At 33.1% G+C, this 23,319-nt stretch overlaps 1 protein-coding gene across 2 annotated transcripts in view; it reads right to left on the bottom strand.

The window, feature by feature from the left end:
- LOC124357843 (protein mesh) overlaps positions 1 to 23,319 on the bottom strand; it is a 51,645-nt gene that overhangs the window by 26,083 nt on the left and 2,243 nt on the right. For both annotated transcript variants that reach the window (XM_046809916.1, XM_046809917.1), the window contains exons 2-10: positions 18,340 to 18,608; positions 16,656 to 16,843; positions 14,037 to 14,214; positions 12,157 to 12,294; positions 9,440 to 9,608; positions 8,095 to 8,206; positions 6,682 to 6,836; positions 4,461 to 4,654; positions 2,644 to 2,798 (exon numbers count right to left, since the gene is read on the bottom strand). In XM_046809916.1, the coding sequence (XP_046665872.1) occupies positions 2,644 to 2,798; positions 4,461 to 4,654; positions 6,682 to 6,836; positions 8,095 to 8,206; positions 9,440 to 9,608; positions 12,157 to 12,294; positions 14,037 to 14,214; positions 16,656 to 16,843; positions 18,340 to 18,608 (1,558 nt within the window). The remainder of the gene's footprint in view (positions 1 to 2,643; positions 2,799 to 4,460; positions 4,655 to 6,681; positions 6,837 to 8,094; positions 8,207 to 9,439; positions 9,609 to 12,156; positions 12,295 to 14,036; positions 14,215 to 16,655; positions 16,844 to 18,339; positions 18,609 to 23,319) is intronic.

The following is a 23,319-nucleotide window of genomic DNA, read 5'->3' as shown; positions in this document are numbered from 1 at the left end:
GTCTGATTCACTGAGCAATCTTGTTACTGTCTTGGCTTTATGGCATGGATCACCAGCATTCTTAAAAATAAACTCCCCATTTGGAAACCAATCTTGAGTCTGTGGAATTAGTCTCCTTTGCAGCACATAGATATTTTATGACTTACTTTTTCCAAATACTCTGTTGTCCAATGGTCTAAGCCTTTAGCCCACTCTAATCGCTTCTTTGCCATGGTAGACGTGATCTTTCGCTTTTTCCTTGGTCTGCGAGCGTTGAGTCCTTCTGTGTTTAACAATCTTCTCACACTTCTAGGTGAAATATTGGCTCCATACTCGTTTATCTGGTTAGCCATTTGTTTGTGGTAAGTCTCCTGTTTGTTTTAACAATATTCTTTAGTTTCCTGACCAATCTATCATTCCTTTTGGGCTTGCGGCCACATTTTCCAACTCGATGCGTCTGATTACTTAGGTTTTGGTCACAGGTTCACTTGATCCTACTTACTGATCTTTTAGAAATAGTTCAGTTTGTGAATAACATCTTTCTTTCAAAAGAATCTTTACTGAAGCTTTTTTCTTATGAGAAAAAAACACAATTTTTTCCCATGACCGTTAAAATGTGGCCTCACTCTTGAAGTATTCTTAAAATATTAAAAGTCAAAAAAACACACAACTTTTGACGGTTTTACAACCAGAATCCACTACTAACACTGTTACCAGCTCATATTACAAGGAAATCCCACTAAAAACAAGAATAACCAATATTAGATACATACAGAAGTTGAGTTTATGTTCAGTTAAAATTGCCTAAAAATCGTCAGCTGATTTAAGTGCTACCAACTGGATATGACATTAACATCAATGCCTCAAATAGAAATATAAAGTTCTAATATAATGTAACTAATGCAAATATATGAAAAATAACAATATATTCCAGGATTATAAAGCATAGTTACGAGATAACTTAAAATGTCGTAAATTTGAATGTCTAGTCTAATAATTTGGCCACCCTCTGTAGACATAAACAGTAATTAAAAATAACTGCATGGTTATCTAATTAACAACTGAACTGTAATCAATAAATTGTTAGTATCATATTTAGTCTCACGTATAAGCATCGAGAATGAACAACTTAAATCGTGAGTGTAGGGGCACTGGCATTTTTGTGCTCAGGCAAAGATAAATACACAAAAAACCAGAAATTTGCATTGCTGGAAGCTTACTTTGTACATAAAAGTTATAAACGTTGTGCTCAAAAGTTTCAATTGACGTTTCCTAATGTTCCTGTACAAGGCAGACAAGTTCTGTATGATTTAGCTCACTGTTTTCGTAAGACAGAAAGTGTTCGTTACAGACTAGATGTGCACGCCCATCAGTCTTGAGTTCAAGTTAACCTGCACCAATCTCTGAAGAAGTCACTCTGCCGGTTGTACCAGCAGTTAGAATTATCATACGTTTCGTTTCATAGGGCTACTAAGCGTTTAAAGCTTTGTCCTTACAAAATATAGGCATTCCAGGAGTTAAAACTAACAGACCCAGCAAGAATTGGACATTACTTTCTTCACAGATAATGCGTGATTCCACTTAAACGGATACATTAACAGCCAGAGTAGCCAAATTTGATATTCAGAATACCCACATGATTTTTACAAATCCTCACTCCACTTAAAAAGTTACACTGAGGTTAACAACAGTTAGACATAAAATTATTGCAACAATATTTTTTTAATCTACTGTTAACTCAAATGTCTATTCAGAAATTTAATTATTCATTAGCTTGTCGCTTCACTGAAAGATGATGTGTTGGACAAAGTGATATGACTTTTCAAACGATAAGAAATGCTTCAAAATTTCTTTGGAGAAAGTATAATTTTAAGAAGACTTTGACACCCACAATCACTAGATCTGTCTCATTGTGATTATTTTTATTGGGGTATTTGAAGGGAAAGCCTTAACCAAACAATCCCAGAAACCTGCAAATCTTGCAAAATAACATAAAAAGGACCACTGCAGATTCTCCCCCACAATGTTCAAGAAGGTGTATACCACAAGAACGTAGCCAGGAAAAAAATGTTGGGGTCCAGACAACTGATATTTTCCTGTAGTGAACAGAGAGTAAGGCCCCATTTTGTTCCTTAAAAAGTTATTGACTCGTTTCTTTGTTGAGAACGATCTTTCAGCAGTACATATCAGTAATATTTAATTACTGAAATATTAATAATCGTTTACTAAAAAAGCGATTAAAGAAATTGAAAATTTGGGGGGGTCCGGACCCCTAGGACTCCCTCACTGGCTACGTCCTTGGTATACCAGTTTGTGTAACGAGTAAATTTTTGCATACAGATAAGCAGTGGTTATTTTGAGCACCTCCCTGAATAATAAAGTTTTGTTTACGCCCTATAGAAGTAGGTTAAAAGAAACTACATTTCTTTAATTGCAAAATATTGTGTTTCATATTTTTTCATAATCATTTGGGAGTCGCTGACTTATGAATCACTCTTTACCACAGTTGAAATAGTTGCCTATTTTTATTTTGGAAAAAGTGGACATTTATTATACATTTAATTTAGTTTTATTATTTTGCCATCATATTCAGTGAAACATATTCAATTAAAGAAAATAATCTCTCAAAAAAGGTAGCAAAAGACAGCTGCTGTGTGCACTCACGGTGTAAGAACAGGCATCCCGTTGGTGTTCTGGGAGCTATCTGTGATCAGTTGTATCTTGATGAACCCAAACCTCATGTCACTTGTCAGGTAGTTGTTCCTGTTCTTGTAGTTGCTTGGTATGATGATGTACTGGCCAGAGTTTGCAATATTTCCCTACAACACAGACATGTTTTAAAAAATTGGAAATGTACAACATCTATGATAAAATAACAGGATTTTGATATTTGCCATCGGTATAGGTTATAAAAGGTATAACACAACGTTTCGAGGATTGGAATCTATCATCTTCGTCAGGTGGAGGAGGTATTAGTACATAGAAAAATATAGAACAGAAAGAAGATAAGAGGGGAAAGAAAATGGTTCAAATATACCCTATAGCTGCTTGGAGCTTAGTCCAGGCGTTGTCACTGCAGAGATCTTTTTAGGTTTCCTTAAAGAATTAATCCTTAAAAGATTATACCAATTAGACAAACCTCAACCAACAAAATTCGTACAGACACTACGACACTAAGGTGTAGGACCAAAACATATGGCCGGAAGCGGCTTCCCTTTACCCTCTCCTCCCCCTGACCATCACCTTCCTGACCCATTGTTTCAGATGATACGATGCGGTGCCAAAGAAAGAGCTGATATCGATTTTCATGTTAGTGTCCCACTTTTATCCGTGCTGGTGTGATGTGTGATTGTGTTTCTCGTACTCGTGACTTGTGCTCGTGACTTGCATTCTCTGTTCTCTATTTTTGTATGTATCAACACCTCCCCCACGTGACAAAGAGGATAGATTGCAATCCTCGAAACATTGTGTTATACCTTTTGTAACCATAACAAAGATAAATGTCCAAAATCCTGTTATTCTGTCAAACCTCTTTCATCATCAATAAAAAACTTTAAACAAAGAATGTACGACAATATTTTTCTTACTTCAAGGACGTCTATCATAATTAATTTGATGGACTTACTGTTATTATTTTAACAATATGAAAGTAGAGTACAAGAATAGTACACTGGATTATTGACTTTTCTTAAGACATCTCTATAATCCAGAATAGTACAGACACACGTTTTAGTTAGTGTGAAGTACAAATATTTTAATATATTAATTGGTTGAGTTGAAATAAATAGATGCTCCTTATCATATTTCCACTAATATTGTTTCCTAAAATTTTTATCTTATCTTTTTGACATCTAGAATGATGTCACATTATCTACTAGAATCACTAGCATAGTGACGTGTTATGTTCTAGGACAACTAGCGTAATATTGTGTTATCATCTAGAATCACAAGTAACTTATAATATTGTGTTATCTGCTAGGATAACTCAGTATAATATTGTGTTATCTTCTAGGATCACAAATATAATATATTGTGTTATTTTCTAAAATCGCTAGTATAATATAGCATCATCTATATTCATCTAGAATTAGTAGCACAATACTGTGTTATAACCACTACCATAATATTGCATTATCTTATATTAATTAGTGTAATATTATTTTATCTTCTAAAATCACTTATAATATTATGTTATCTTCTAGAATCACTAGTATAATATTTCATTATCTTCTAGAATCATTAGGGTGATACTGTTTTATCATTTAGAATTGGAAACATAATACTGTGTTATATTCTATAACTACTACCATAATATTGTACTATCTTCTAGTCACTAGTATAATATTATGTTATCTTCTAGAATTACCAGTATAATATTATGTTATCTTCTAGAATTACCAGTATAATATTATGTTATCTTCTAGAATTACCAGTATAATATTTTGTTATCTTCTGGAACCATAAGGACAATGTCAAGTTACCTCTAGAGTGTCAATCATGGTGAGTTCTGGTCGGATGGTAGTCTCCCGGTAGCCCCATAGTGTGATGTTGACATAGCTGTTGGCATTCAAGGTCAAGTTCTTCCAGTCCCAACGCATGCTGATGGTGTCAGGGTAAGGTTGATGGATGGCATCAGTGTCGAAGAACACATACTGCGTCGCTGTCGCAGGAGTCTCTGAAAGAATACTTCATTTTTATTTAATTCTAAATTTGTTTAATTGTAAATAAGAAAGGAAACTGTACATTTCCTCATTAAAGAGTGAGTGGGAATAAAAATGTGTAAAAGAATATTTTAGATTTGTGCTTAAAATAAATAACAAAGAGATCAAATTTCTACCCAGTTAACTTTGTTCATATTAACAGTTATAAAAACTGGTATCTCAAAAGGCCTGGAGGAGGGGAGGGAATTCATCTTAGGAATTAGAGATTAGATAAGAGCATCTCCATGTTACTCTTAGATGAATTCATAAAAAGCTCTCAAATGAAAAATCATTAAATTGATTTCAATTTTTCAGATTATAGCCTAAAAAATTAAGTTAAGAATTTTAAATGCCTGATTTCCTACTTATTGAGAAAGAAGTCAGTAATCACTACATCAGTTTCAAAGCTCTTACACTTAAATTCTTTTTACATGAGACATGTTTAAAAAAATCTAGTAATTTTTTAAGCACTAACTCCCGTTAATGTTTCTATGTTTCTTTTTATTTTGTAATAGTGATGTCTATTTTGTAACATGTACATAGACAATTTAATATTTAATTCTGACTCTATCAAATATTTAATAATATAACCGAAATGCGCAAAAATTATTGTTGAATTCGACTTTTCTTAACTAAACCAAATGTTTTAATGGAAAAGACATTTTTCATATACTTTCACATTAAATTTATTAAAAATTATAATTCTTTTTTAATTTATTAGTTTTTGGTCTTTACAGTTAGTTTTAAATTTTATTCTATTTTATCATATGTTTATTCTATTTTACACATATGTTTTTTTCTGTAAACAATGTCAAACTGATGATGCCTTAACCGGCGAAAGCGCTTTTTTAATAAATTTAATGTGGAAGTGTATGAAAAATGTCTTTTCCATTAAAAACTACTCACTTCCACCAAGGATACAAAGCAGAAAATAAACCAAATGTTATTGATACAAAATTCCATCATTTAGTGAAAGTGTGCTAAAACTGTTTTGAAAAATTTACCTACATATGTTTGAAGACATTATTTTAGATAAACTATCAAAGACAAAGCACAATTTCTTTTCATGGAATCGGATTGTTGTTGCTGTAAATTAAGGCTATCAATTTAATTTAACTTAATTTTCACTTTATGGCCTACATTGGACTATGTTAGTCAATTTATGATTCAAGTCTTTCTTCTTTCTTTCAGCTAATTATTTCTTCATCCTTTATGAGCGAGTTCTTTCCTCGTCTCGAATCACTCTTCGTATTTTCTGTTTGTTTCTATTTAACTGTAATTTAAAATGTTTATCTTTCAATATTTTAAATTTGCCTGTCTTGTGTTTTAAATGTTCTATTGTAATTTGTAACTCTCCAATGTCTTTCTTTATTTTAATGATCCATACAATTTTGCTCTTACTATTTCAGTCCTACTAATTTTCTGTTAATTCTATTTTCTGGTGCTCTTAACAAGTGTCCAAAGAACATTTGTTTCTTTTTCATTGTATTTTAATTTGTTCTATATTTTTTATGCCGGTGTATCGGTTAAAATTACCTATGAATTATAAATAATATAATAAGACACGGTGTAGAACATTTGATATATTTAATTTGTTGTAATAAGAAGAAAAGTCTGTTTAGACTCTACAATGTGTGGGTATTATATGACTTCTAATAATATATATGTCCTTGTCTTTCTTATGTATTTAACTAGATGGTTAACATTCGTTTCGTGTTATTGTATGAAATGAGTTGTCTGCTTTATGTAATGTAAATAAAGTGCGTTATGTTCAATTTTGAAACTAATAGTACAAAATTAAAAGGCGTTATTTACAAGTTTAACTACAGCAAGGGTATTTTTTTAAAGCTCTGGTTTAAAAAATACAAAAGGCTGTTCAAGTCTGCATTCGATGAATTATTAGATTAAAATTCGTAGATTATATCACAACCCCTTATTCTATTAACATGGGTAAAAATGGTAGTACTGGATCTCGTATTGTAAAAGAAGAAAGAGGACTCACCAACAAAGAACTTGCCCTTCCAGTTGTAGGCACCGCCATCTATGGATATATCAAGGAGGATGTAGCCCTCAGCCATGACGAAGGGCATCACACACACAGCCCTGTTGGGAAAGAGAGTAGCGTCCACGTAACCATCCACTCCCTCAGTGTCAAACCTTTACAGAAAGAGATGAGGATAAAGGATCAATATGGATATCCTACTGTTGATTCAGTCTGAGGTATTCCATAGGTACAATACACATCAATAGGTCAAGGCAAAGGTCAAAATGAGAAAAAGGTCAAATCAGTGAAAATCCTAAGGGACTGTTAGTACTAGGAAGTAATTAATTGGTAGGTTCTACATCCTTCCCCATAAACCTTGATTAGGAAGAGAAATGGACAGTCAAAATGATTCCTTAAACTAAGGATGAGGTTGAGAAAAGTAATATATTTTTTAAAGTTGAAACAAGAAAATAAGGACGTAGAAGATAATTGTTCTCATAGTTCATTTTATTCGAATCGTCAACAATTTAAGGCTTTGGATTTGACTTAGAGATAACACAGGTTCAAATCCTGTGTGTGATCGATTATAGCACATCTTATCAATGCCTTCAACTTTGTACTGCATCAACTGTTCCTACTTATTCTGTTTTATAAGATCCCCACACAGGTCAGTGGCCCATGAGGACGGACAGAATAAGGCTTTAAAGGATTGACCTCTCCTTATTTTTTCAAGAAAAGCTCTTGACAGAAAGGTTAACCAATAAACAAAAATAAGTTGAAAGATAACCACCAAAACTCTTTTAAATTGAATGGATAACTAAGTTATAGCCAGAAAACATCTATTATCATTATCCTGATATATTAATTTAGTGGTATTTCAACAGCAAATTTGTGTTTTTATTTGACAGTATTCTTATTGTTTTACTTGACACTATTCTTGTATATGATGTCCATTTCACGAATATAAAGACTTTTTGAATCTTGAATTTTGAATCCTATTACTGATGAATTTCAGAGTAGGGAATAGAAAAGTGTTGCAGAGCATCTAACTAATGTAAGATCAGGTATTGTTGCATAGGAAAACAAATAAAATCATAGCATTGATTGAAAGTGTTTACAATAACAATAAAGACTTTCAACTTTGGGTGGGTTGGAAGATGGGATTTTCTATTAAATAATGAGGTTGAGAGGGCCATTTGGTTAGATGATGCACTGGTGGGAAAGCTCCATCTAAGGAAAAGGAACAAAATAGTTTTGTTTGTCAGTTGGGTGTGGAGAGTGTTTTGGGAAAGAATGGGATTTTCAAGATTTTGAACCAAAATTTGAATTTTGGAGGTTGACCATTGTTTGAATTTCAGAGATGGCCTTTTCTTCGACTTTTCTTTCCTATCTAAAAATTCTTGTAAATAAAGTAGATATGAAAGAACAGACCTGCACTTGATCTTCATGCCTGGGAGGAAGCAAGGACCGGTGATGTTGATTGCAGTGCCACCCAACATGTTAGCACTCTCCGGAGCAAATACCAGGTTGAGGTTGGCTCCAGCTGCATACATCAATAAGTCAAATGATAAATAACATACAAATTTCAAAGATCTTTCTTTCAACAGATAAACTTATTTGTTCATCTATTCCTATGACAAGCTTTTCTATGTATGTTTCCACATAACTCTAGAGAGTGCTGAGCCAATTTTGATATTTTTTAACTTCACAGGAATCTACACTTAAAGTAGCTATGGTGGGAAGGGTTGAATCAATGTAAATGTAGAGTTCAGCTCCAGTTCACCTACCCCCTCTTAGTGCAACGTTTGACTAGATTACACTAAATTTTGTAGCATTGGTGTCTCTGATGTCGATATTATGTAAAGAGTTCATTTTAATCATCTTTGTCACTGACTTTTTTTTTAATCTCTTCTGACGAACACAACTCCAGATCCCAGGAGTCAAGTATGTGAAAGCATCAAATTTCAGACGATGTACTAAGAGGAAGTAGGGTTAAACGCAACATTCACACTCACAGTTGTACTCCAAATTCCGGACACCTAGGTGAAATAGGGGTTAAAAAAAATATTCTGTGCTATTTGCACTGTTTATCTGTTTACCCTCTTTTTGTTGATATCTAAAAAGAGGCATGGTTTGAATAATACTTTTCATGACCAGCAAAACCAAAACAGTTTTACAGAAGCTTCAGATCTAGAGTGAAGCCATGATACGTAAACACAGGGAGATATAGATACACCAGTTGCTATTTAAATAATGAATTTGTAACAATATATGAAACATTATTTAGGCTTAACAACTTCAGAGAAGACTGAACAAATTGTAAGTAATGTGAATGTGTTGAAGTTAATACAAACCTATTTGTAAATGACATAGGGGAAATACCTGTGCATTTTATTTGTCCTATTTTACCATATAGTTTTTTATTTGATAATAGAAGATAATTTGAAATTGTGGTTTTCAATGAAATTTCCCTACATTGAAAGAAAAGAAAACATTGTAAGAAAATATGCTACTCAGAGGGTTTTGATTTGATTCACAAATGATATTTTGTAAAAAGCAATGCCATTATAATCATAACTTCGATTCAAAAATAGGACTTTCTGATCATGAACTGGTTTTAAGAAATGGTATGACTATGTGTGTGAACTCCCAAGAGCATTTATACAGTTTCCCAGATGAAGTTTGGATCATTTTTGAACATTGTATTTGTTCTACATCCATACATCACATGTAACCTGTAAACACTCGTGCTGAAACTACTGAGGAAGAGACTAACCAATATCCTTGTTGCAGCTGCCAGGCAGGATGTTCTCGTCAATGCGGAAGATATGTCGTCCGGTCATATTGTTGCCCCAGCCTCGACTGACCAGGTCTCGAACTGCAGTGGTCTGTGAGAATGGTTTGTACTCGTAGCTGCGAGTGCCATTGCCTGCGTTGAAACCCACCTGCATACACACAAGCCATTAGATCAAAAACAATTTTTCAAGAACTTTTTTCTTTCTTATCAAAGCAAGGATTTGAAAATCATAACATTATTATTGATTTGTTCTTTGAACACTACAAATTTGCAGTGTTCTTAATAATGGTGTCTTCTTTTCAAAAGAACCACCCTCCAGAGTTGTTTTAATGGCTAGGAATCAACAAATTGATTAGACCCTGTGTTGCTATGAAATCTAATGGCTTTTCTGAGAAGTCAATATCTGAAGATAAGTGAATTAAGAGCCAGCTCTAGTGAGTCAACCTTGAGTTTTATCCCATAAGAGCAAAGACAAACTTTTAAAAATTTTACACCCGTATTTTTATTAGTTATAAAGTTATGGAAGCTCTTTTATTTTAAAGATATTATTAATATACAAGAGGTTATTTTGTAATGTTTGTTATTTTTAATATCCAAGCAATAAAATATATAAAGTGTGATATTTATTTTCTGAAAAACCAATACAAAAGTAAAAAAATTTGGATGCATATTTATTATATCTAATGAGATATCTAAATAATTCTATGATTGAAGATAAGTGCATAGCAGTGTTTGAGGTTTATTAGCATTGTTTTTACAAGATTAAAATCAAGATAGCCACTATTTATCCTGTTCCATCAAAACATTAATACCAGAATTCACCAAAGGTTTTGTGCTCCAAGTGTTTTATTACTGTTAGAAAGTAGTGTTTTATTCCAACATGGATAAATACTTTTGAAACTGAGTACAAAAATAAATGGGGTCAAGCAAGGACAAACAAAACCAGTGAGAGAGCTGTGTGAGAGAGAGAGATAACTCCATAGTTGAGATAACCAGCTCTTAACTTATCAGTCTTATCTCTTGTATGTATTGGAAGGTAGAGCAATGACTCAGCTCTGTGGTGCTATTTTTCTACATGACACCACTTACAAAGAGCCTGTCTCTTACCTGTAGTAGAGCCAAACACAAAACTCGCTTTCAAACATGGTTTAAAAAATAGTTTTCCTCTATTTAATAATAATAATCTTTGTTTGCCATAAAAATGTACAACATTATTGACAAAATCATGGTATACAGCTTATTAATACAGCCAAGTCATTAAGTACAAAAATTACAAAAATTAAAATAGATGCAATATAATAGATACAAATAGATAGATACGTTTTTTATGCATCAACATCATTGTTAATAATTAAAAATCCATATTTTTAGAGCTGAAAAATGTATTTAAATTGTAAAATGGATTCTCCAACAACCAGGAACAGAACATATTTAAAAAAATATCAAATAAGCAATCTTTTTCTCCAAAAATTTACAAACTCTTAAAGACATAACAATATGACTTTTTAAAGTTTTATTTAAATGAAAGAGTCCAATTTTAGCATTGTTTCTATTACGAGTATTGTGTTCATGTATGTTCATGTTCCTCTATTGTCCATAGGCCACAGGAATTTCAAAATAAAGGTTTTTGAAAATGTGTGCTATTAAAATTTATTATTTAGAACAAATTTCCTACCACTTCACAAGCTGAGGAGATCACAATATTCTCATATATTGTTCACAATGTTCTATTTTATTCATTCAATAAAACACAGTGTTTATTAAATGATACTCAATTACAAAACTTATGTACGCATTTTAAAATATATCCAGAAGGATGTGTCTATTTTTTTAACATGATGTAAGATTTCTCAATAAATAAATACAACAGTAAAATGAATTAAGGTTTACAATTAATCTTATGGGGCCAAACAGGAGGTTGTTTCAGAACAGACTATTCTTAAGTAAACTCAACACACTGAAACTAAAATATTGAGAAATAAATATTAAAATGAAAAATATTCCATAGGCTAAAATGGCACTTTTATACAAAACTAGTATTAAATTTGAAGTTGTCTAAGATCAAAATAATTATGTTCTATAAGTTTGAGTATTTTATAAGAGTGTTGGACTTTGCTTTCCCCATAACTCTATTTGTAGTAACTGCTGCCATTAAACATTAATAATTATATAACCCATTCTTGCACACAGCAGAACGAAGTTTTCATTAGTAAGTGTAGGTATTACGATTTTTTCTGCATGCCATCATTCAGAGATACAAGAAATCAGTAACTTGAGATCTGCAGACTAGTGGATAACCAGCCTAACAGGAAATGATCCACCTAAGGAAGAGGTTAGATTGTATTACTCGTTAAATGGTAATGTCCGAAAGAATCCTGTAACCATCACATCCATCCATTATCAAAAATAAAGAATATGTTTATCACCTCTGGATGAAATCAGATACAACTTCAGTTAACTCGCAAGCGTGTATTTTCTATTGGTTTCTCCTCACATGGTACATTTAAGCAGCAAGACAGCTTTCTCGTGATCAGCATATTGGAATGGGATAGAAACTTGTTTTTTTTATATTACAATTAATTAGTTAGTTATCTATCTAGAATACTATACGAGTAAAATGAACTTTATTTCGAATGTCAAGGCATTATCTTCTATCATTGAAACAAGTTTATTGGATAGTAGCGAGTGATACTCACAAAAGCAGGAGTACCACCCTCCCCACCGGTGGTGTCTCCACCTGCTTCAGTGTGGGTGGTCCACTGGATGTCTCTGTAGTTGAACATGACGTAGCCGAACACCTCGTCAGTTACCACCACCATTTGGAAAGTATTTGTCTGGAAAAATAATCACAATTTTCCTTGAAAAAAAAAGGATGTAAGTATAACTATTCAGAGTAACCTACTTAGATCCAAACTGTGATCTCTGTTAGGCCTGACACTGTGAAAAAAATTAATGAAACAATAAACAAGTGGAAAAAGACTACATATAATAATTTAATTTATAATAAGTCAATCTAATAAAATGTATACTGTACTCTAAACAAAAATATGTACCAAATATTTAAGTAGCTGAAATAAATAAAATTGTAAAATTTTACTACAGTATAGTGAGAATATATATTTGACAATTTTTAAGTATTTCACTTAGTGGTTAGAATGAAACTTTCTAGTGTAAATACATCCTTTCAGAAGAGTACTAGCAAGGTATTCTACCTTGACTAAAGTAGTTACAGAATTAATAAAATTTAATTTTTATTCAGTACAGGTTGCAACATTTTCCAATCAAATGTCTAATAATACACTTACATCAAAATGTTTACACTACTAAATTGTATAAATTTTAAAATTGTTACTTAATTGAAAATCTTTATTTGTGGTGTGAGCATACATAACGCTAATGATTTAAAATACTATTTTCTTTAACTCGTTGTTGCCACTTACTGAATTTACTATTTACTTTCTATTCGCTGAAGTTCTGAAATAGCTGGGTTATAAGTGTATTGAGGTGCGAAATTATTCCCAAATATAAAAGCAAATTAAATATAAAACATAAAATTATCAAAAAACTGAATAATAGTAATTAACAGAATAATTATGATATGAAAATTAAAATAGGTAGTTATTACAGAATTTACAGAACAAGCTAATGAGTGCAAATGTGTCCTTGACTTTTACATGCATTATTTAATGACAATCCAGACCACACATAATTAGGTAATACTCCATAAATATACCAGACCTAAGAGTAGGATGGACTCTTCCAAAGAGATAAAGTTGAAACACACTTGTTTACACTTGTATAGCTTATTTATTTAAGCTACCGCACAAATACTATTAATATGAACTATATACATTGAGTGATTATAAAGTAAATAACTTCCATACTGTGGTGTAACTAAAGGAGGGTTGAGGGGTATAGAATCCCGAAAGGCAATACGATTCAGAAAATTTCAAGAACATAGCCAGGAAAGAATTTTGGAGGGGTCCAGACAACTGATATTTTCCTGTAGTGGACAGAGAGTAAGACTCCATTTTGTTCCTTACAAAGTTCTTACGTGATTTTCACAACTATACAACATCTATACAACCAGTTTCCTTGTTTAGAATGATATTTTAGCAATAAATGTCAGTAATACTGAATTATTTACATAATAATAATAATCGTTTACTAAAAAAAGTAATTGAAAATTTGTGAAGGGGGTCCAGGCCACTTGGACTCGCTGGGTACGTCCTTGAAAAATACCTATACTCGTATAACAGCAATGCAACTTGTTCGAAATACAGCAGTAAAACGTTTTACTTTAATTAGGCCTGTATAATTTATTTAAATTTAGATTTATTCAAATTTATTCCATACCACCCAGTGTGGTACTCTTTAATCAGATTTAACCCTTCCCCAAAGTCAAGTATTAGTTGTGCCACTGCTGTATATATTTGTACATTATATGTTGTTTAAAAATATATAAAATTTTGTATAGTTTGTTTGATATTGATTTTTTAACTATTACAAGATTTAAATTACAGAGTGTAATCTTCTCCTCTACGTTGAACCATTAGGATATTTCTTGATAACTCACTCTGTACAGGGAGTTATCGATTCCGCCAGCGAAAGAGACATTCTTCCAAGTGATGATGGCCATGTGTTTGGGGCTGAAGTCCTGGGCTCCCACTACCCCCTGGCGTATATCCCACTTGACACGTTCACGCATCTCAATGCCATACCAGTCCTGACGCGCCTGCAAGTCACGCTCCATCCTGTCGCAACATGTTCAGGTTTCCCATTTACCAAAAGATGTAATCGTTTATTCAAAATAAATAAATTTGACTAATTATACAGCTCTACAATAACAATTCTGTTTTGGTTCATAAATGTATACAGGATGTAATTAAGTCCTGATACACCTGGATATACTTCCAGACGGATTGATATATTGATGAACAATCTTCACCATGTATATTAAAATACTTTTGTGAACTTTTTGGAAGGTAAAAATATTTCCCCCTTTTTCAAAGGAGAGAAGAGGGGGGTAACTTTAAATTTCAACCCCTATCTTGTAACATGTAATTTGAAAGGTAAATTCAAAAGAAACACAATGACATGAACAAAACATCTTGACGATGATCCTAGCAAAAGTTATGGGCAAATAATCCCTTACTTTGTAATGCCATCTAGAAAAAGACACCTCTTACCAAAACTATGCACACCAGAAACATTAGATATGTACTATATAAAGGGATGAGCTGGGCCTCTCAAAGTCTTATTAAAAGATATCACGCATGCATTGTGTTGATATGCGCAAGACATTGACATTGTCCCTACAGATAACTTTTTTGCGTTATTTGCCTATAACTTTTGCTAGGAACGGCATAGAGGTGTTTTCTTGGTATCACTGTGTTTCTATTGAATATACCTTTAATACAACATGATCACAAGATAGGGGTTGCAATTTGAAAATTTAAAGTTAATCCCCTCTATCTCCCTTTGAAAAGAGGGGTGACAATTATTTTAGCATCAAAAAAATCCAAAAAAGTAATTTAATAAGTATGGTGAAGATTATACATTGATATCTCAATCAGTTTGGAATATATCCTGGAATATCAGGTGTAATAATTAATTTACACCCTGTATATTAATTATTAATGTGCATTTTTTAGATAATGAGACACACCTCCAGATGTGACTAATGCTGTCTCATCTCAAACAACAGAAACAAGATTAAAGTGCAAGGGATTAACTATTATTTCTCAGATCTGTGAGTAACCAAAAACAACTAAAAGTCATTTTAGTTCAGAGTACTAAATACATGCTCAATATTTTTTGCACTTTCTTTTAATTTTTTTGTAAATGTGGATAAGAGAAGTTTTTTATATGAGTATGGAGTATTATTATAAAATTTCAAAACCTAGATAAAGAGGTTTAGTTTCAATTTTTTTAAGTATATGTGCCGGATATTGAAACAAGATATAATTTCTTATGTGATATCTATGATTAAATTTGTATTTTTCAAATTGATCAGGAATCTTATGTACATTGTCCCTACAGATAACTTTTTTGCGTTATTTGCCCATAACTTTTGCTAGGAACGGCATAGAGGTGTTTTCTTGGTATCACTGTGTTTCTATTGAATATACCTTTAATACAACATGATCACAAGATAGGGGTTGCAATTTGAAAATTTAAAGTTAATCTCCTCTATCTCCCTTTGAAAAGGGGGTTGACAATTATTTTAGCATCAAAAAAATCCAATAAAGTAATTTAATAAGTATGGTGAAGATTATACATTGATATCTCAATCCGTTTGGAGTATATCAGGTGTAAAAATTAATTTACACCCTGTATATTAATTATTAATGTGCATTTTTTTTAGATAATGAGACGCACCTCCATATGTGACTAATGCTGTCTCATCTCAAACAACAGAAACAAGATTAAAGTGCAAGGGATTATCTATTATTTCTCAGATCTGTGAGTAACCAAAAACAACTAAAAGTCATTTGAGTACTAAATACATGCTCAATATTTTTTGTACTTTCTTTTAATTTTTTTGTAAATGTTGATAAGAGAATTTTTATATTTCTATGGAGTATTATTATATAATTTCAAAACCTAGATAAAGAGGTCTAGTTTCAATTTTTTTTTAGTTTATGTGCCGGATATTGAAACAAGTTACAATTTCTTATGTGATATCTATGATTAAATTTGTATTTTTCAAATTGATCAGGATTCTTATGTACTAATTAATTTAAGCATTTCAAATACACACATATATATATATATATATATATATATATATATATATATATATATATATATATATATATATATATATATATATATATATACATGGCAAAGTAAGGATGTTAAAATTTTTTTAATAACGGAGTACATGTTGTTCTTGAGTTCCAATGAACTAATGTTCTAATAATTGATTTTTGACTAATAAAAAGTTTTTCCATATCTGAGCAATTACCCCACAAAGCATACCTGGTTGAATTAAGTTTCTTATTTAATATATTGATATGGTCAGAAAAATTGAATTTAGTGTCTAAATGTATGCCTAAAAAATTTTACTACTTAAGTGTATTATTAATAAACCCTTTACTGGAGGATGGAGTTGATTGGAGGTTGACGTAGGAAAAGTACAGTTGAAACATCATCCTAAAATATATTCAGAACCACCAGAAAGTAAGCCTACCTGAAGTAGACCCCAGGCTGCCGTTGATCTACATCTGTAGGTCGTATCGATCCAATCCTGCACTTGCTGTAGAATATGCCGACAAAGGCTGGGTCATTCTTCTTGGGCCAGTCAGCCACTGGGAAGCTCAGTGGATAGGTGAAGTGTTCTGGGGGGTCGCTGAACTCTATGTCTCCATGCATGGATATCTGAAAAGAAACAAGTGAAATATATCCAGTCCTCCACAAATTGTGTTGTGTATTCAACAGGCTCCTTGATGATCCGCCTTTAAAAATTAAACTTAAATAAGTGCTGTGCCAAATGGCTGAGTACTTAATTATGTTGTGGTAATTACTGTATTCTATGGTTAAGTGACAATAGTTGTTCTGAAAAATTGACGTATTAGAGAAACGCTACCAAATAAAGGCATTTTAGTTGATTTATTGAAAGGGATAAATCAGCAAGCAGCTACCAATGGATTTTCATGCTTTCTTCCTTTGGTGAAGGAACATGAACGTACACTGTCATGTGAGGGAGTTGAAACATTTTAGTAAGTACTTGTATATTTGAGGGGTTTTTGTTCATTAGTACAATCATAAGCACAGGTCGTTCAACCAATGTTTACTCTTTAAATGGACACCAACTTAATGTAGAACGTAGGCTACACTGTCATGTGAGGGAATTGAAACATTTTAGTAAGTACTTGTATATTTGAGGGTTTTGTTTTGGTTCATTAGTACAATCATAAGCACAGGTCATTCAACCAATGTTTACTCTTTAAATGGACACCAACTTAATGTAGGCTACTAAAGCACCAAGCTTGTCTTAACAGCTGTTTTTCTAGGCTATTTTTTATGATTTGCATACAACAATGTATTATAAAAACGTTTGAAGAAGTAAGGTTATGGTACATATTATTTAACTTAAAATTCCAGACAATATGTGACAATTATTAAATTTTCACAAGAATTACACTACCAACATCACATTCATCCTCCAACAATCTTAGAAAATATAACGACTATTACAATGAGTCGTACAGATGAAATGGTTAAATCTTTGATTATGAATGGAAAGTTGAAGGTTAAATCCAACTGCCAGTTATTGATGACAAACCCATTTTTAATAAAAGTAGACTACTTATTCCTTCAAATTTTGATCTATATATTTCTTAATGTAGTGCCTTATTATAAACTTTATTAATGTTATAATGACGGTTTTTTTATCAGCTATTATGTTGCAATGCAAAAACAAATACAGTAAATGCTTTTATGTCATTGTGTAACTCATCATATCTCACTAAAAGATGTTTTTATGCCACACTACGATTATGCAATAAATAATAAATTACTCATATTTAAATTACAAAGTTTTCCTCCATAACAAAAGTTTATTGGAAGGAAAGTACAATGTGTACCATGTGACAAACATTTTAAATTCTAGACTATTTATAAGTTAAGCTGTATACTTGATACTTTGTTTTATTCTCCACAAAAGTTGTAATTAATGAACAAGCACAAGATACTAGTGTGCACTGCAATACACAATTTTATGTTTGAATCTACTTATAACTGAATTATTGTATAAATAATGTATTGCACAAACTAAGAAATATAATAAAATTAAATTTGTTTACTGTTGCTGATATTTGAATTGGCCTTTACTATGTGACAGTCATAGACCTCAATTTGACTGAAGAACTCACCCTCGTGTAGTTATATCGAAATCCAAAGAACGGCAGTTGGAAGTTGAGGTTTTTGTGGAGTTGCGGGGAAGAGGCATGGATGTCCTTCTGGTAGTCGCCGATGCCACTGTCACCACCCTGGTCGTAGAAGGGGTAGAAGGTGTTAGCCCTGATAGCTGCTAGTCGCTCGGGCTTCAAGATGTAAGGGTAGGGAGCGGACTGGAGGTCCTGGGGGATGGGTGTGTTGGGCCCTAGCCTTGCGGGAGGTCCCAGCCGATATGACGTCAAATCTGAGGAGAATCATCAAGGCATGAACAACAAATATGCAGTTTCAATCAGTCCAGAGTACGAATATGGTATTGAATAAGATGAGAATACATTACACCTTCTTGGAAATGAAATGAAATGAAAAATACCTTTATTGAATACAATGTAAAACATACTCAATTGGCGAGGTTAGGACTATTAATTCCTCTCTTACACCTAACCATAAACTAATAAACTATAATATTAGTGTAAAACAAGAGCCACAATATAGTTTAAATTACTTTTTTACATTAAAAAATTAGAATATATATTTATATAAATTAATAAAATGAAATGAAGGTTCTCTATGAAACTAAAGGTAAATAAATAGAATAAAACTTACAAGGAAATTAACAGACATTCACCCATTACCATTCATACAAAGCCATCGTCCCATATCCTATGCCACGATATCGTCAACCCGATGAGGCCCGAAACAGATGGTCCTTAAGCACCCCCCGAAACCGCTCACGACTACAAATACCTCTGATATGATCCGGGAGATTATTCCAGAGTCTACAAGCAGATACTGTGAATGATTTTCTGTAAATAGAGGATCTATGAACAGGAATAGATAACAGAGAGGCTCCACGTCGAATATTCCAATTGCTTGTTTCAGATATGAAAGAAAAGCGTTCAGACAGATAAGAAAGGGAATAATCGTTATACAAAATAGAATGTTTACATGTTAAGAATGTGGAACTGTCGGAGTAGATTCAACTTTAACAGATGTAACTGATTGATGAAGGGTGTTATATAGTCATATCGTCTAAGGTTGAAGATAAAGCGAACACAATAATTTTGAGCACGTTGTAATCTGTCCGAAAGCTCAACCGTCATGTCATTTATAACTTCGCTACAGTAATTGAAATGGCAGAAAACTTCACTTTCAAATTAAAGGGTAAATAAATAGCAAATATTGCTTAATACTATGAATACCAGCAAATAATAACATAAAGTCAATAGAAAAATATGTGCTCCAATATTATTTTCTCAAGAGGTTGCAGTGGGTTGTTCCCCGGAAGCATTTTTAGCACTGTCCTGGACTTTGTTAAGTCTTTCAACACCCTGTGGAGGAATATCTAGTGTAATTCCTTAATAGTGAATAGCCAGCACAAGTTCACGAAAACCTGGATTTTGGCCTCAATGTTAGTCTTTTGGTTTAAATAAGTCCTCAGGGATGCACCTATTTCACCATTGAAGAACAAAGAAGAGCTCAATACATTCTGAACAAGGACGTAGCCAGCGAGGGGGTCCAAGGGGTCCGAAACCCCTCCTTCCAAAGTTTCAATGTTTTCAATTACTTTTTTTAGTAAACGATTATTATTATTATTATTACTGACATGTACTGCTGAAAGATTTTTCTCAATAAAGAAACGTGTCAAGAACGTTTTAAGGAACAAAATGGAGCCTTATTCTCTGTCCACTACGGGAAAATAACAGTTTTATGGACCACCCCCCCCCCCAAATATTGTTCCCGGCTACGTTCTTGATTCTGAATACAAATACACTGTCAGAGTCCCATTGTCTTAGAACATAGGTAGTGGATACGAAACCCCAAATGACGTCAAAATCCTCAGTATATTTTTTGGCCCATAATAAACAACTACAAACAAATTCTTGATTACCACTTTTTGAGTTTTTAACACTACTAACATCTGGACAGTATTGAATATGCACTACTAATGTTGAAAATATGGTGGTCAGAAAGGTGGAAAGTATGAACTTATCAAAGAGTTATTTTTACAAAAAAAGTCGTGTTCCCCACGCTTGTTGAAGAATTCAATCTCAAGCCATAGTAAAAAAATAGATTAAGCAATATTTATCTCACATTTGTAGAATTGCAATCCACTGTTTGTTGATATTCGTTAATGACAACTTTTATTTGCCGATTTCTCTATAATGCAATAGAATTTAAATTTCCAACACAATCGTTTTAAGAGAAATTACTTAAATCATTAGTCAAAGGTCGTTGACCTCCACGTGAGTCGACCCTGTGGTTTCTCAAATAGAGAAGCATATACTTATCTTTAGGATACGGCTAAGATTATTGTGATGAAAGAAATTTTATGTCAATAAATTTGTTGTGAAGATGACAAGACTGCTTGCTTAATGGGTAATATAATATTTTACGATTAAGTTGACCTTGAATCAAGGCTGCTTATTTTTATCATTGCTTGGTTCTGTTACTTCTTTGTCTGATTATACAGTATTTTATCTCTGAAATAACGCAAAATGTCGGAGAAAACTGTTACTCTATTTAATTTACAGTTTGCGCTATACATGAAAAACGTTAAGTTATAATCTGTAGTCGTACATCTGGATTTAAAATTACAACCTTCTAAAGATAACACTTCCGTGTAACACGCATTTGTTAGTCACAATGACAAATTTAGTTAGTCACTAAAATTGCGACAAGTTGTAACATTTCTATAGTCTAAGATTAGTCTCCGTCGATATTCAGAGAAAGTACGTTGGCAGCAATGAGTGATTCAGATCAATGTTGGCAAACCACTTGACACTCCCGTTGCGTAGCAGATAAGCATTATCTGCATCACTCACGATAACGCTAAACTTCACCTGTCGTACAGTACCGAGTTTCCACCTCGTTTTGTGGTAATAATATTTAATAACAAAACTTCAATAATATTGTTAGTACATTTTTTGTATTGCTACAGAAAAAATACATTACATTTTGTACACTACTACACTAAACAGATTTTTTAAATATAATATGCTCTTAGATCACAAATATTTTATGTAATATGTGATAATTGATAGACGAACAAGTTGATTTGTTACTCATTACTCACGAAATAAAACTGCTCCATTCAAATCCATACACGTAAATGACGAAACAGCGGAAAAAGGGGTTAAGGAAGATTGTGAGAGGAAAACGTGCGTAATTTATTTATATGTGTAGTATTGGTGGAAGTTTGAGTACCTGTACGGCAATTAACGCGTAAAGAGGGGTGGTTGATAAATCACATATTAAGGTGGCACAATCGAGTTTGGACTGGGATAAGGTTTTTATTTTACTTTCATAGTTATTTAAGATAACTTCCCCGAAAACAGAAAAATTAAAACATGCTTTTTTATTACTCATTGACAAATAATTACAATCATTCAAAGTAGGAAATTTCAATAATTTTGCTATCAAGCTGAAATAAAAACTGCTGGCAAAATGTTCTCCTGGTAAAAAAAAGACATTAGTTTACTTTACTTTGCTTTACTTTGGTACAACTTCCTATCTCAAATCGAAACGAGATTCCGCATCACCGTCGAACCAACAAATACTAAACTATCGGGAGTGCTTCTCTATTTTAGGATTTCAAGTTATTAATAAATAACAAATGTTTAAAACAATATCTAAGTGTTTATTGAGGTCTTAAAACTAAAACTTGTAATTTTATATCTCAGTCATCAGTTAAAATATTTATATAGCCTTTTTTAGAGGATGCTAATAATTGTCTCATACTTTTTTTTTGGGGGGGGGGCATTGCCTCCCCGGATGCTGCCCTGGGTGCACAACTTATGTACATCATCCAGCACATCATCGGACGAGCGTTAGCGTGGCCTATTACTTGAGACCAGGAAAAATGTCAATTCTGTCTCTTTTTCTACATGCCAGTCCACACAGTATATCGAGAACGAACTCATCCGCTAATGAGCTCATAAGCTTTAATTAAGCTTATGTGGTTAAAGCTTGATTAAGCTTATATTGCTTTGGTGAGGTGAGTTAGTTCAGGGTGCTTAGTTCAGTAGTGAGTTCAGTACTGCTGTACGCAGCACCTATATGGCAAAGAGCGCTTGAGTACAAGAAATACAAAGAAGAACTGAAAAGAGCTCAAAGGAGAATGGCTTTGCGCGTCTGCAGCACCTATCATACAGTTTCTACGGAAGCAGTTTTGGTTCTGGCGGGGACACTTCCAATAGATCTGCAGGCTAAGGCAAGAACCGAAACATACCGGGAAGGAAGTTTTAGGACAGAAGAATACATGGCCAAATGGCAAATGGAATGGAAGCAGGACACAGGGAAAGCTGAATGGACCAAACGCCTAATTCCCGACCTTAGAGCATGGGTCGATAGAGAACATGGAGAATGCAACTACTACCTCACGCAAGCTTTGAGCGGACACGGTTGCTTTAAATCGTACCTAAAGAGGTTTCACTTGGCAGATGATGAGTTGTGTGACTACTGCTCTGAGATTGACACACCGGAGCATACACTTTTTGCTTGCCAGAGATGGACTGCAGAAAAAAGGGAGGTAGAGGGAGTGATACATAGTGTGCTGATACATTAGTGCCTCTAATGTTAGACTATAAAGAAACATGGGAGGAGGTTAACAACTACATAAGAAAAATAATGCAAGGAAAAAGAGAAATATAGTATGACGAGATGCCCGGTTGATACAGAGGAGTAGAAGAAACAGTCCCTTCATTTTGAAGCAATACCAACAAGGTGATCCCAGAGTGAAGCGGAGAAAGAGGGTTTTTTAGTGAGTAAGAATCTCACACTACCACCTACTACGAGCTAGGTGGTGCCTATGTAAGGGTTTTCCCCCATCTCGAAAGAAAAAAAGCTTATATAGCATTAAGCTTTATTTTAATATCTATGCAACATCTAACTCGATGATTGTCCATGTTATTCCATGGTATTTGCCTGAGTGTTAGTGAACATTTTTACATTCGTCT

This window comes from Homalodisca vitripennis, chromosome 3 (genome assembly GCF_021130785.1).
Source record: "Homalodisca vitripennis isolate AUS2020 chromosome 3, UT_GWSS_2.1, whole genome shotgun sequence".
Taxonomy (NCBI): Eukaryota; Metazoa; Arthropoda; class Insecta; order Hemiptera; family Cicadellidae; genus Homalodisca; species Homalodisca vitripennis.
Note: the sequence above shows the minus strand (reverse complement) of the source record. Positions and strands in the feature narration are given on the sequence as shown.